Source organism: Phyllostomus discolor, chromosome 4 (assembly GCF_004126475.2).
Source record: "Phyllostomus discolor isolate MPI-MPIP mPhyDis1 chromosome 4, mPhyDis1.pri.v3, whole genome shotgun sequence".
Classification (NCBI taxonomy): Eukaryota; Metazoa; Chordata; class Mammalia; order Chiroptera; family Phyllostomidae; genus Phyllostomus; species Phyllostomus discolor.
In genome coordinates, this window is record NC_040906.2 from 174,464,338 (window position 1) to 174,478,793 (window position 14,456).

Consider the following 14,456-nt stretch of genomic DNA (forward strand, 5'->3'; position numbering starts at 1 on the left):
GAGTCCTTTAACACACTTGAGTCTAAATAATCTTCGACTGTTAGAAAAGACTAATTTGTCGTGAATTAACGCTTAAGTGTTGGTTGTAGCTGAGGGATGCACCGAGATCTACATCAGACGTACTGGCTTTGAGGACAAGGTCCGAGGCCTGCTGCAGCAAACGCTCTCTGGCTGCCGCTAGCTCGCTTTCCACCTCCTTGTGCTTGCTTAGTAAGGCCATCTCTCCCTCCTTGGCATCATCAAGCTGTTTTTGAAGACCCTAAGAAAGACCAAATAGCCATTACTAACATGCAAGAATGATGCTAAGCTAAATAATTAAATTATAAGCATCAAAAATTTCTTATTCAAAGGTCACACGTAACAGGGCCTCGTTTCAAATCTCTTTTGATAGGTAACTCTTAAAACCATTTTAATGAAGAGAAAAGAAAACACATAAGTAAATCCAAAGTCCAGTATTTTAATTCTCCCAAAGTGCTTATGGAAATTATTAACATGTTATTTAAATAAAACCCTTTCATAGAAAACACTCAGCAAGATTTTAAGCAGTTTTGGAGGCCTTTAATATCTTTTCAGGCCTTTTGAGCCTAAAATTCTAGTAGAAAATAGCAATAACTAAAGAGTAGCAAAAAAATACCCCTTCACTGATTTTCCACAAAGGAGTACAAAAAAAGCTAAATGGAGAAAAAAATAGTGAAAGTGGTTTCATTAAAAAGAGGAAAATGAGAAAAAGAAATCCATGTGTTGGATGTAATATTCTTTACTCACCTGAACATTGCTCTCTGCCGTAACGAGGGCTACCTGAAGCTTTTGGCATTTGTCACGGAGACTTCCAGCTTCATCCTGAACCATCTGTAACTCTGTCTTCAATTTCCCTATGGTTTTTCGTAAAATTGCTTCTTGTGCCTGAAATTCCTTTCTAAGATCAGCTTCCTTTTCTTTGCTAGCCTGTAGGCTTTCCGCTGTAAAAAGCTGTGATCTCTTCAAAGTATCCAGCTCACGTTCATAAAAGGACTGAGCTTTATTCAACTTGCCCTCATAATCCTCAATTAGCTTTTTTCGCTCAAGTCTTAGCTCCTCGAGGGTTTTGTTTAAGGCCTCCACCTCCACTCTGTGCAGTTCCTCTGTTTTCTGCCCCTTGTGCACACAGGCGCTCTGATCCTGCTGGGACTTCAACAGCTCCTGGACCTCCCGTTTGTGAGCCGTCCTCAAATCTTCCAGCGCCAGCCTTTTGTCTTTTTCAAACTGTACTTGCAGTTGTCCAAAACTCCGTAATTTTTCCTCAAACTTCCTTCTAATCTCTTCCACCTCTCTTGACATGGTCACTATGCGTTGGACATGCTGCGCTTCGGCACAGAGTTGCATGTCCTCGACTCTGTGCTTGTAGGCTTCAAACTCTGTCAAAGCCTGCTGCTTCATTTTCTTGTGGTCTTCTAACGAGGCTTCTAAAACCTGAATCTTTCTCTTAAGGTCTAACTCCTCTGTTACTCTGCTTTTATATTGTAATATTTTTTCCCTTGTGTCTGCAAGAATTTGTTGGATTTCTTCTTCGTGAGCATCTTTGAGGGCTTGAATTGCAGATTCATGCTCATCGTTTTTAGTGTTCAAAGCATATATGACCTGCATGGTTTTAAAGAAGGAGAAAAATTCAGTTAACATTACTCTTTTTTAATTTTTTGCTTATCTCACTTTTATTTATTTATTTTTCCAACCTGAAAGTTAATTCTTTCATTTGAATTGATATTTTTCTACACACTTAATATTGACTGATAAGCAATATTGAAACACCATGTATCATTTCTGAACTCCTAGAATGATTCACTTAGCAAGCCGTTACCTTGTAACAATCTTAAAGTGTACACTCGCAGACTTTTTAATTAGGATTTTAAAGCATTCAAAATTAAGAATGTTTTACTACAAATAAAACAGTGAGGAGGAGAGAGACAAAGAAAGGAGGCCACCTGACCTCGGAGAAAGGAGTCTGGCTTCCTGGGGGCGGCGGTGGGGACCTGGAGAAAACCTCACAGAAAAGTCTCTGCCCTGCACAGGCGTCCTAGAGGTGGGGAGACTTCTCATGCGTGTAAGCTCTACACCCTGAGAATTCCCAAAGGCCTCTTTCACTGGTTTAATGTCATTTATTTTATGAATCAACATTTTAAATTTAGAAATTTCCTTTTCTAATTCCTCTGTGGCTTTTAAAGTTGATCCTCTTCTCTCCCAAGTGGTCTTAAAACTTCCAGTAAGTATTTTAATGCTTGCATATCAAGTGCTATAGTTTGACTCACTCCCTCATTTTCCCTCTGCCTCCAAGCAAGGAGCTTCCCTACAGCCAGAGTGTTCTGGGCACAGGTCTTCATTTTCATTTTAGTCCTTGAGTTTTAATGATTCCGTTGAGATCTTCCCAACCTTAATTCCAAATGACACGTTCCCTTTATAGCAGCACTCCCATCCTTCTATGTTCCCGAACACCTTCCATCACACACTGTGGCCCAACAGTGCACTGTTCATGACTATTACTTAAGGCTTCAAGACGCGCCCACCTTCTTCTAAAGTAAAAAGAAGTGAGCACTATACAATCCAACAATCCAGATGCAAAAAAGCAGTGTCTTAGAACTGCTTGTCCTAAAACTTTGCTTGTTTTAATGTGACCTTACTTTGAGTTTCAGTACCCAACAGCAGACACTGCATTTAAGATGCAGAAGTACTGCCATTTTTGCAAAGAACTTGTTTATGTAACCTGGGGCAATTAAGAGAGACTACCTGGCTCCTCACACCATCCTGGCAGCTCTAGATCCCACTGCTACATCGGGGCTGTCACCTGCTGCGCCTGCAGCTGCACTTGTGGAAAGAAGACACAATGGGGGCCTCACCTACAAGGGGACTTCACTCTCTCACACAGGGCTTCGTTTTGCAGACCCAGTCCTCCTGCCATATCCTCCCTTAGTCTGCTATAGCTGGGTCTGCTACAACTATTTTATAACATCTGCTTATAGCAAAGGTGTAAAGGCCCCAACCTTTCTTAACATAGCTACCTTTGTCCTCCAAGGTCCACAGGAAAATAGATGCACAGAAGGGAAATAAATCATTACTTATAGTCTTTCTATTTTTTTAATTACCCTAATTCCTTCCAAATCCCAAGTTACGTCCCTAATGAGCTAACACAGGATCCCACGGAGGACTCCTTTCCTTTATATATTTGTAAATCCAGCAGAGCCTGCTACTCCCTTCCCCAGGGTCCTAGGACTGGGACACCAAGAAAAAACATGCCAGCCAGCCCACCCAACAGAAGTCCACTGGACAGAATGCCTGTAGCAGAGATGGTCACAGTCACAGGTCTCAGGCCTCCTCAAGGTAGGTCTGTGTCTCCTACAAACCTCAGTAAGCACATGGAAGGAAAAGAGATACTCCAAAAGGCAGAATCTCCAGAGAAAAACAAGTCCCACTGTTAGCACTTTGCTCGAGGTAATGATCCTGAAAAGGATCAGTCCCTGGTGGGACTCCATCTAACTGGGGATGAAATGAGGGAGGGAAGCAATGTGAGCGTCTCCTTGTCAGTAATTTACTGAAACATTCCCATCTTGTATTTATTTTTTAATTTTTTATGTGATGAGAATTTTAAGATTTAATCTCTTAGCAACTTTCAAATATACAATACAGTACTGTTAACAATAGTCACCGTGCTGTCCATTACATCCCCACGACGTTTTTCCTTTACAACGAGAAGTCTGTACATCCTGACCACCTCCACCCGTCGTCTCGCCCGCCTCTGGCAACTACTAGTCTGTTCTCCACATCTATGAGCTCAGGATTTTCGTTCGCCTATCTGTTGGGGCTTTTTTTTTTTTTTTTTTTAGATTCCACATATAATTGAGGTCATATAGTATTTTTTTCTCTCTCTTGTTTCCTTTAGCATTATACCCTCAAGGTCCACTCGTGTTGAAGCAAATGACAACATTTCCTTCCTTTTTAAATATTTTTATTGTTTCTTTTTTAAAATATTTAATTTTCTTCCAGTCTTTCAAGAGTCAGTTCAAGTCCTGCCTCCTTTAATGAGTCTTGCGAGACCACCCAAACCTGTGGGAGTCTAGTCTTTTTGTCCAGCACTTCCACTTCTTTACCACCACTCACTCCTGGCACTCGGTACATGTGAGAATAATTTAATGTGGGGGTCTCCACAACAGCTTGGGAAGCTGTGTGAGGATATTAAAGAGCCTGGAAAAGTTGTTGAAGGTATTAAAGAAGTACAGCAGCACGAGTGTGAATAAAATTAATAAAAGGTGAAATTAAAAAGGACAAAAGTATGAATTACAGCATTAAGTTAGAAAGAAGAGATTTTAAGAAAAGTAACCAAAACATCTGACAAATAATAGGGAAGGAGCTCTGTTTCACTTTATATTCTAATCTGGAGGTCAGTAAACGACAGCCTGCAGGCAATACACGGCTGCTGCTTCTCTGAGGCAAAGTTTCAGTGGGGCACAGCTTTGCCGTTTGCTCATGTACAGGAGTGCTCGCTTGTCCACAGGAAATGCGTTCCAAGACCCCAGAGGATGCTGGGAACTGCAGGGAGTATCGAACCCTATACGTACTCTGTTTTTTTCCCCACACATACTTACCATGATAAAGTTCAGTTTGTAAATTCGCACAGTGAGAGATTAACAGTAACTAATAACATAAAACAATTATAACAATATGCTGTAATAAAAGTTATGTGAGTATGGTCTCTCAAAATAATTTACTGCACCGCAGGCACAGCACGGAAACACTGGACAAGGGGTGAGTCACACCCTGGACAGCACGGGGTGGGCGACACAAGACTGCAGCACATGGCGCAACTCACCATGGCACACAATTTGAAAAATATGAATTATTTATTTCCAGAATTTTCTATTTAATATTTTCAGACCATGGCTGACCACAGGTAACTGAAATCGCAGGAAGTGAAACCGGAAAAGGGGACACTACTATGTTGCCTGCAGCTGCTTTCCTGCTATAACAGCAGAATGGAGTTAGTTGTGGAAAAGATGTTATTACTGACTTCTGATCTGTATGTAAGCAAGCCATCCAACCAGATAAAACGGGTAGCCAGAACATTTTTTAAAGATTTTATTTGTTTATTTTTAGACAAAGGGGAAAGGAGGGAAAAAGAGAGGGAGAGAAACATTCATGTGTGGTTGCCTCTTGGATGCCCCCTACTGGGACCTGGCCCCCAACCCAGGCATGTGCCCTAAACTGGGATTTGAACCAGTGACCCTTTGATTTGCAGGCTGGTATTCAACCACTGAGCCATACCAGCCAGGACACCAAAAACTTTTTAAAAATTTCAATTTACACCAACTTTCTTTACTTTCTGCTGAATAATCCAGGGATTTTACCACTACAAAAAACCCTATTATCTGATTTGAAAGTATTGATATATTATATAAAAGAAATTCATTATCATAGTAATTATATATTAGTATTTCTTCCAGGAAAGAAATGTTAAAGTTTCTAAAAACTTAAAATGTAGTACTAAAAGGATACCAAACTTAATACATCAAATAGTGCTCTTGTAAATGAAGAAGAAATGTATTCAGTTCACTTCAAAAGAAATGTATTTCTTTTGAAATACATTGCTATTTAATTCTATTATTTTAGAATAAGAATAATATATATAAATTTTCAAGTACACTTTAACTAGAGGTAGTATTCTCTATTCACCTTTCTACATAATTATAAGAGTAAACATTTATTAGTATCTTTCTCTGATTAATTACTATTTCTCAGACCAAGGTAATATAAATATTCTATGTTCTTTAAACACATAGCATATATGACTTGAAGTAGCAGAACTGATCCAAATTGGATTATGACCTTAAGTCAAATATCTTCTTCAAGTTTCAAGTTTCTCAATGTTAAAGGAAGATCATACTTATTCTACCCTAGGGGTATTGTTGATATAAGATCAACCTATCTTTGACATTTTTAGAATAATGTTACATAAAGTTTTGTCAAAAAATATAAAGCACTGTAAGATGGTAAGGCTTCCTTGTCACTGCATCATCCATTTATGGAGAGAAGGAGACTAATTTCAAAAGAAGCTTCAGTAAATGATCATAATTACCCATAAAATTGGATATTATTTTCCACATAGGAAAAGAAAACTCTCCAATATCTCTTTTTATAAGCTATTTTAACAGACACGAAGAGCCATTTACAGGTCTTCTCAAACTATGAACATTTATGTAATGGGATAGATAGTACAATCATCTCAGCAATTTCATACAATTTCACAGTTCTACTTTATTCCAATAATGCATAATTTAGCTATATATTCCAAGATGAATAAGCAATAGTGAGTAATTTTAACTTTTTCTATGAAGATTTTTAGATAATCTTACCCACAGATAAAATGAGAACAATTCTAGATCTTAGTTTTTAAAATGTCACTTAGGTAAAAAAAAAATTGTTTCCGAATAAGTTCTTATTCTTGGCTGTTATGGACTGAATTGTGTCCCCTCCCTCAAACCTCCCACAAAACCACAAAATTCATGTGTTGAAGCCCTAATCCCCAATATAATGATATTTGGAGATGGAGCCTTTGGGAGATAATTAAGTTTAGGCAAGGTCACGAGGGTGGGCCTTTGTGGTGGGATTAGTGCCTTCATAAGAAGAGAGCGACTTCAGGTCAAGATGATGGCCTAGGTAAACATGGCTTGCCTCCTTACACAACCACATCAAAATTACAACTACAATAGAGAACAACCATCACTCAGAACCATCAGAAAATGAGCAGAATGGAAGTCCAACAACTATGGAATTAAAGAAACCACATGCATCCAGACTGGTAGGAGGGTCAGAGACATGTGGTGGGTAAAATTCAGGAGGGATACCTTGAGAGTGAGGAGTCCTAGTCTCACACCAGGGTCCCCCACCCAGGGTTCCAGTGCCAGGAAGATAAACGCCCATAAGTTCTGGCTGCAAAACCCAGTGGGGATTGAGTTGGTGGAAGAAACTCCTGGAGTCCCAAGCAGATCCTCTTAAAGAACCCACACATGGACTTACTCGGACTCACTCCCTCTGTGCTCCAGCCTCAGGGGAGCAGCTTGAAAAGCACCAGTGGCATACAGGGAGAAACTGAAGCATGTGGCATCAAGGCAGGAGCTGAGGGACCGCTTTCCCCAAGACAGAAAGGTTGGAAGTGCCTCCACAGAGCCTCAAAGCCAGCAGGCAGGTGCCATGTCAAAGATTCCATCAACCTGGCTAATACAGCTTGCTGCACCATAGAGATCCCCAGAGACCCTGTCCCACCCAACGTATAGGAACATCCAAACTGTTAACAGTGACTTCTCCATATGAATGGCTGGTCTTGGCTCATGCTTCACAGCTTCCTAAATGCTCTCGAGAAGCAACAGTCAGCCTCAGTGAGCCCCAGACCCATACCTCCTGCTGAGTGGCCCCAGGCACAGCACTAGCAGCAGCCAGCTTATATTCACAGCTTGGATTGCCTGGGAATCTCCAAGCTCAGTACAAGTAGCAGCCATCTCAGGTTGCTTTATAGGTCAGGTAGCATGGCCCCAGTCAAAACACGGGTCAGGGCTGACCCTGGCCTGCACCACATGAGAAACCCCAGAGCCTGTGCAGCCAGCAGACAGCTACAGAACATATCAGAGCACCACCACCCTGCCCCTGCACCGCTGATCCTCCACAGAGGGCAGAGGTTGGTGTAAGTGGTCACAGCCAATCATTGCAGCTGGGTGGCCTGGGTAAATCCATCCCATTGATCTGCCAACAGCAATCAAGGTTCAATTACAAGAGGATGGTGCACTCAGCCCACATGAAGGGTGCACCTCAAGTACCCAGCTTGAGTGATAGGGGTGGCTGTGTCACTGGACCTATAGGACACCTACTACATTAGGCCATACCATCAAAACAGAGAATCAAAGGGAAGCTACCTTTACTTTTACTTTTTATTACAGTATATTGTTGTAATTTTGTAATAGTAAAGAGTACAAATAGTAAAGATTCTTAACCCAATCTTTGCTTTTTGTGTTTGAAAACTCAGGATGCTTATTTACTTTTCCCTGTCTGATCAATGTCAGTGACAGACAAACAGGCCAAGTGCAGAGAGAGACAGACAGACAGATAGGCACTCCCCCTTGCAGTGCACAGGTACTACACTGAGACACAAGGGAACTTACGAAGTAGTAAAGGGGAAGTCTCAGACACTATTTTTAAAAAAAGACCTGGTACATTTTAAACAAAGAAAGGATATATTTTCATAATTCTCTTTCTATTATAAACCCTCGGTTCTACTAGCTGAGCTAGTCACCAAAAAATTAGTTGGGTTTTAAGGCACCAAAGTTAGAGAACATTGAAAAGAGGCTCTTGGACCTCTCACTCAGCAACAATGGCCCACAGACCTCTGCCAGGCAGGCTCCGTCCTGCCTGCCCTAGAGCAGCAGCACAGTCCACAGCTGTGGACCGCGGTTTATATGGCACTTCCAGGCCGATCTTGTAAATAGAATGTTCACAAATTATCGAACTTTACTGATGAACTGTAAACAGCTTGCTTAGGGAAACTAATGTTTCTTTTTTTTTTTTCAGTTTGAAAATCTTTTTTTTTAATATATTTTATTGATTATGCTATTACAGTTGTCCCATTTCCCCCTTCTCTCCCCTCCACCCTGTGCCCCCCTCCCACCCACATTTCCCCCCTTTAGTTCATGTCCATGTATCATACTTATGAGTTCTTTAGCTTCTACATTTCCCGTACTATTCTTGCCCTTCCCCTATCTATTTTCAACCTACATTCTATGCTTATTCTCTATACCTTTTCCCCTTTCTCCTCCTCCCACCCCGCTGCTGCTAACCCTCCATGTGCCCTCCATTTCTGTGGTTCTGTTCCTGTTCTAATTGTTTACTTAGTTTCTTTTGGTTTTGCTTTAGGTGTGGTTGTTAATATTTGTGAGTTTGCTGTCCTTTTACTATACATGTCTTTTCTTTATCTTCTTTTCTTAGATAAGTCCCTTTAGCATTTCATAAAATAAGGGCTTGGTGATGATGAACTCCTTTAACTTGACCTTATCTGAGAAGCACTTTATCTGCCCTTCCAATCTAAATAAGAGCTTTGCTGGATAGAGCAATCTGGGATGTAGGTCCTTGTCTTTCATGACTTAGAATATTTCTTTCCAGCCCCTTCTTGCCTGTAAGGTCTCTTTGGAGAAATCAGCTGACAGTCTGATGGGAACTCCTTTGTAGGTTACTGTCCCCTTATCTCTTGCTGCTTCTAGGATTCTCTCCTTCATTTTTACCTTGGCTAATGTAATTATGATGTGCCTTGGTGTGTTTCTTCTTGGGTCCAACTTCTTTGGGGCTCTCTGAGCTTCTTGGATTTCTTGGAAGACTGTTCCCTTTGCCAGATTGGGGAAGTTCTCCTTTATTATTTGTTCAAATACGTGCTCAATCTGTTGCTTTTCCCCTTCCAGTTCTGGTACCCCTATAATTCGGATATTGGAACGTTTAAAGGTGTCCTGGATGCTCTTAAGCTTTTCCTCAATTTTTTGAATTCTTATTTCATCATGCTTTCCTGCTTGGTTGATTCTATCTTCCTTCTGGTCCACTGTATTGTTTTGAGACTCAGATTCCTTCCTTTCACTATTGGCTCTCCTCTGCATATCTTCCTGCATCTCTTTTATGGTAACCTGCATCCTTTCATCTAGATTGCACCTAAAATCAATCAATTCTGTGAGCTTTCTGATCACCAGTGTTTTGAACTGTGCATCTGATAGATTGGCTATTTCTTGGTCGCTCAAAAGGATGAGTCCTGGGGGTTGGCTATTTCTTGGTCGCTCAAAAGGATGAGTCCTGGGGGACTGATCTGCTCTGTTGGAAACATATTTTTCCCTGTATCTCCTTTTTTTTTTTTCTGATCTGGTCGCTCTTGTTACAGTGGGGGGTGCAGCCTTAGATGTTCACCGGGGCTGGGCACCCCAGTCACTAGATTGTGACGTTATATGTGGGGGCGGGAGCGGGGACCCGAGGAAACAATGGCAGCAGTTCTGTTCTCCTGGGCCCAGACCCTTCTTGGGATCCTGGACCGTGAGTTCTGCCCTGGTCCACAATCGCTGCCCCACTGGTTACCCCAGCCGCAGCTTGCGTACTCAGGGATCACCGCTGCCTTCTTGCGCCCCGGATGGCTGTCGCGCCGATTTCGTGCCAAACTTTCCCTGACCTCCGCGCGCCGCCGACCCACGCCAGCCCCACGCCCGCCCGGCTCGTCGTCTCCTACCAGTCCAGATGAACGGGTCTACTTCAACTTCTTGGCTGTCCGACTTCCATTCAGATAAATCCTTTGTCGGTTCTGGGCGTTATTCTATCTGTAAATTATTGTTGTAAATTATTGTTGTTCTAATCTTGGTTGTGCGAGGAGGTACGGTGCGTCTACCTATTCCTCCATCTTGCCGGAAGTCGGGAAGCTAATGTTTCTATGGAATGGTTCGCCTTTTAGAACCTGTGCCTTAGTACTATGTAAGGACACGTTAAAACTTCTTTTAGAGGTGACAGAATCATCCTTTATTTTTCTGAGTAGAGTTTGTAAGCCAAAGACCAGGTATGGACTGTTTCTAACTACAGACAGAATTTTTAAGAGGCTGTGAAAGTAGTGGGGGGGGGGGGAATAAGGCAACTGGCAGGCTGAATATCTAAAGAGCACTTTAACAGTCTTTTATACTGTGATGTGAGAAACGAACCCCTGAACCCATATTCTTACAAAACACTCACCACACATTTATTTGGCACTAATGAAACAAAATTAGATCTATTAGGGAGATGTGCCGGACATCTAAAGTTCAAGGAGAATTGGAGGGGAACATGTGATACCCATAGTCCTGGCAACGAACTACTGCCATTTTTCTTTATATCTCGGTCTAGTTCTCTTGTTTTAAGTTGAAAAAGGAAAAAAAAGGGCTGTTTTTCACACATTACGTAATCAAATTAATTCCAGCTACAGACTTACATCCAAATGAAACATTTACAAGGCAGTTAACAACAAAACAAAATGCTCATTTGGATTTATTTAAGCCAAGGGCACTATAAAACTCTAATTTAAAAAGAGCTTAAAAATCCAATTGCTTTGGACATTACCTTTAAAGATATGTTTGCTCTTTCTGAGTTTCTATAATAATTATTGGAAAAGTCTTACTGAAAAATACATCGAAGTTGCAATAATAATATTTCCTATATTTCCATGTTCAACTGAAACAAATTATCTTCTCAAATACAATAAAGCCAATTAAAAGAGTTTAATGAAACTTTTTAGCAGAAACTTTTTCTTATTGGAGATAGGTATTGCCCTCTATGGTAATGTAGAATATATCTGTTTCGCCAGAAAATTTAATTTAACTTCTAAAATAGCAAACAGAAGTCTTCTTATAAGGCTTATAAGAATGCAATGGGATTTGGCTACCAAACATAAAAAAAAATCAATCAACAAACTTGTAGTGAATGCCTTATAATGTGCTCAGTACTTTTCAAAATGCAGTATGGCCAAAAGAAAAAAAAAGTATAAATATTCTCACTTAAATAGAACTTACTTAAATATTATAACCACTTCAAGTAAAACACAAAACAACAGCAGACAATATCAGAGAATATACGTTAAGCGTCAAACTGTAGAGTACAGAATACTGTACCAAGCACCAGAAGTTTTCAGTGGAGACGACTGGATGCAGACTGCTGTGAGCAGAAGGGTGTTGTGGAGAACTGTGAGGAAAGCAACCCGAGTTCAGGCACGGGACAAGAATGATTTTAGTGGCTGGTGTGGTCACATAATCCTGAAGGATGAGTGCCAGGGAAAGCCAGTGGAAGTTAAAAAGTTCCTGGAGACACATTTTGTCCCTGCAACTTAATTGAGAAATATATCTCTCTAGGAATTTTAGGAGATTAGAACCTATATATATTTTTTCTGTTTGTATGATCACAATGGTGCTGAATACTGAATGATTCTAAGATATATTTTATCACATTTAAACATCTCTTAAATTAAATGCATCTTATAATCAATGGTGTATTATAGTTTGACAGCCTTTTTTCTCCCTTAGTGGGACATAAAATTATAAAATAAAGATGCATCTTGAAAATCAATTGCTATTATGAATACAAAGCACTATGAAACCATTAGAAAGAATGGATACGTAGAGTGTTTTTACAATTAAGGAAGAGGATGATTCTGAACTCTACAAAAAAATTGCCTCAATTTCTCACTCACAAGGAATAGAAGAGACCAGATCCGTAGAGCAGGAAGGAGAAGGAACATGTAAACTGAGTCCTTATACAAAGCAAAGAGTTCAAGCCAGAGAGACCAGAAGATGCGGAAACAGTAAACAGTTTGCCAGGAGTAGAGAAGCTGGGAAACAAAACCTGTGTACAGAGGGAGAAATGCCATTGACAATACGAAAGCTGATTTGACTAGCCAAATGCTGGAAAGCATGGGGTAAAATCTGGGCCTGATGAGGTTGTTTCCAAGTTTGTCAAGAGCAGTTAAGCCCCCAGGTTATCAGTTCGAGCAGGCAGACAATTAACTGTCCTCTTTCCTGGTAAGAAATGGAAGGGAAGTGAATTGAGAAAAGTGACCAGGAAGAGCTCTAGGCTTGAGGACAGTGGGCACAGAGGGGGCAGGAATGAGTCAAGGGACAAAGAGCAGAGGATTCAGTGAAAAAAATCTAACAAGACACAGACTGAGAGAAAACATCTGCAAAAGACACATATGATAAAGGACTATTACTCAAAACATACAAACACCTCTTAAAGCTCAACAACAAGAAAATGAATAACCTGACTGCAAAATGGGCAAGAGTTGAACAGACACCTCAACAAAGAACACATGCAGATGGTAAACAAGCATATAAAAAGACGCTTAACATCACACATCTTGAGGGAACATGAGATACCACCACAAATTAAACAATGCGATACCACTGTGCACCCGTCAGAATGGTCAAAACTGCTACTTTGTAAGACAGTTTAGCAGTTTCTTAATACACTAAACACATTCCTACCATGTGATCCAGCATAATGTTTGGTTTTTACCTAAATGACTTGAAAACGTTATGTCCACACAAAAATCTGCAAATGGATGTTTATAGCAGCTTTACTCATAATTGCCAAAATTTACAAGCAGCCAAGATGTCCTTAAGTGAAATGATAAACTGTGGTATATCCAGACAATACAATACTATTTAGTGCTAAAAGGAAATAAACTATCAGACTGGGAAAAGACATGGAGGAACCTAAGTAAAAGAAGCTAATCTGAAAGGGATTCATACTGTAGGCATATGCATTGTGGAAAAGGCCAAACTATAGAAACAGTAAAATAATCAGTGGTTGCCAAGGATGAAAAAAGAATGAATAGGTGGAGCACAGATGAGTTTTAGGTCAGTGACAGTATTTTGTGACTGTAAGTTGATACACGTTGTACATTTGTCGAAATCCACAGAATGTCCAAACCAAGATTGAACCTTAATGTAAAATAAACTACGGGCTTAGAGTAATTATGATGTGTCACTATGCATTCACCAGTGTAACAAATGTACCTATCTAGCATAGAACCGTGATAGTGGAGGAACTCATGTTTGTTGGGGGAGAGCGGTATATGGGAAGCTTGTACTGTCTGTCCAATGTTTCTGTGAACCTAAAAGTGCTCTAAAATATAAAGTCTTTAAAAACCTGCATCCTGAAAAATGAGTCCCCAGTCCTTCTCAACCGCCCAGATTCCAAACACCAGGGGTCAGGCTTATTGGTTCCAGGTGGCAAATTAAAGAAAAGACCTATTCATATTGACATTTAGGTGTACTGAATTAAAAAGAAAAACTCTGACGGACTTCCAGTTTCCACCTAGAATGTAGAAGGATGAAGGTAGCAATGCTCTACAATAACAAAAAATAATATCCAACAACCTACACAATCTTGAGTTTTCTTGGACCCATTTGAGAGCTGAGATCACAACGCAACCTCCTGGCTTTAAATCTAGGACAGGCCTCCAAGGTCAGGTGGTTTATAAGCACTGGCTCCACTATGGCAGAGCACAGAAGGAAGATGAGTCTCTCATACAAGTGGCTAAGAAGAATTCAACTAAAATTTATGACAAATTGTTAAAGGTAAATAAATCATGGTTGTTTTGAGAGTTGAGCGAAACTACTCCATATTGCTGCCTTGACAGCCATTCTGTGTAGCCAAGGGGCCTTAAAATGACGCCAGCCCCTCCCTCAAGTGCTCATGTCCTACATAACAGTCCAAAGAGTGATCGAAGATCACTCCAAAGAGGATCGAAGCCTGTTAGGACTACCCCAGCTGCCCTTGTGATAAGCACACTCCCCATCTCCCAAGGCCTTGTGCTTGTGCATAGTGCTTAGATTAAAACCCCACAAAGCCTACCAAACCTCAGCTCCTTTTAGTTTGAATGGACCTATGTGGACTTAGCCAAG

At 40.6% G+C, this 14,456-nt stretch overlaps 1 protein-coding gene across 8 annotated transcripts in view; it reads right to left on the bottom strand.

Moving 5' to 3' along the window:
• The window catches only part of FAM184A (family with sequence similarity 184 member A), a 109,985-nt gene that overhangs the window by 67,346 nt on the left and 28,183 nt on the right, over window positions 1–14,456 (bottom strand). For all 8 annotated transcript variants that reach the window (XM_036024628.1, XM_036024627.1, XM_036024630.1 and 5 more), the window contains exons 2-3: window positions 766–1,617; window positions 124–259 (exon numbers count right to left, since the gene is read on the bottom strand). In XM_036024628.1, the coding sequence (XP_035880521.1) occupies window positions 124–259; window positions 766–1,617 (988 nt within the window). The remainder of the gene's footprint in view (window positions 1–123; window positions 260–765; window positions 1,618–14,456) is intronic.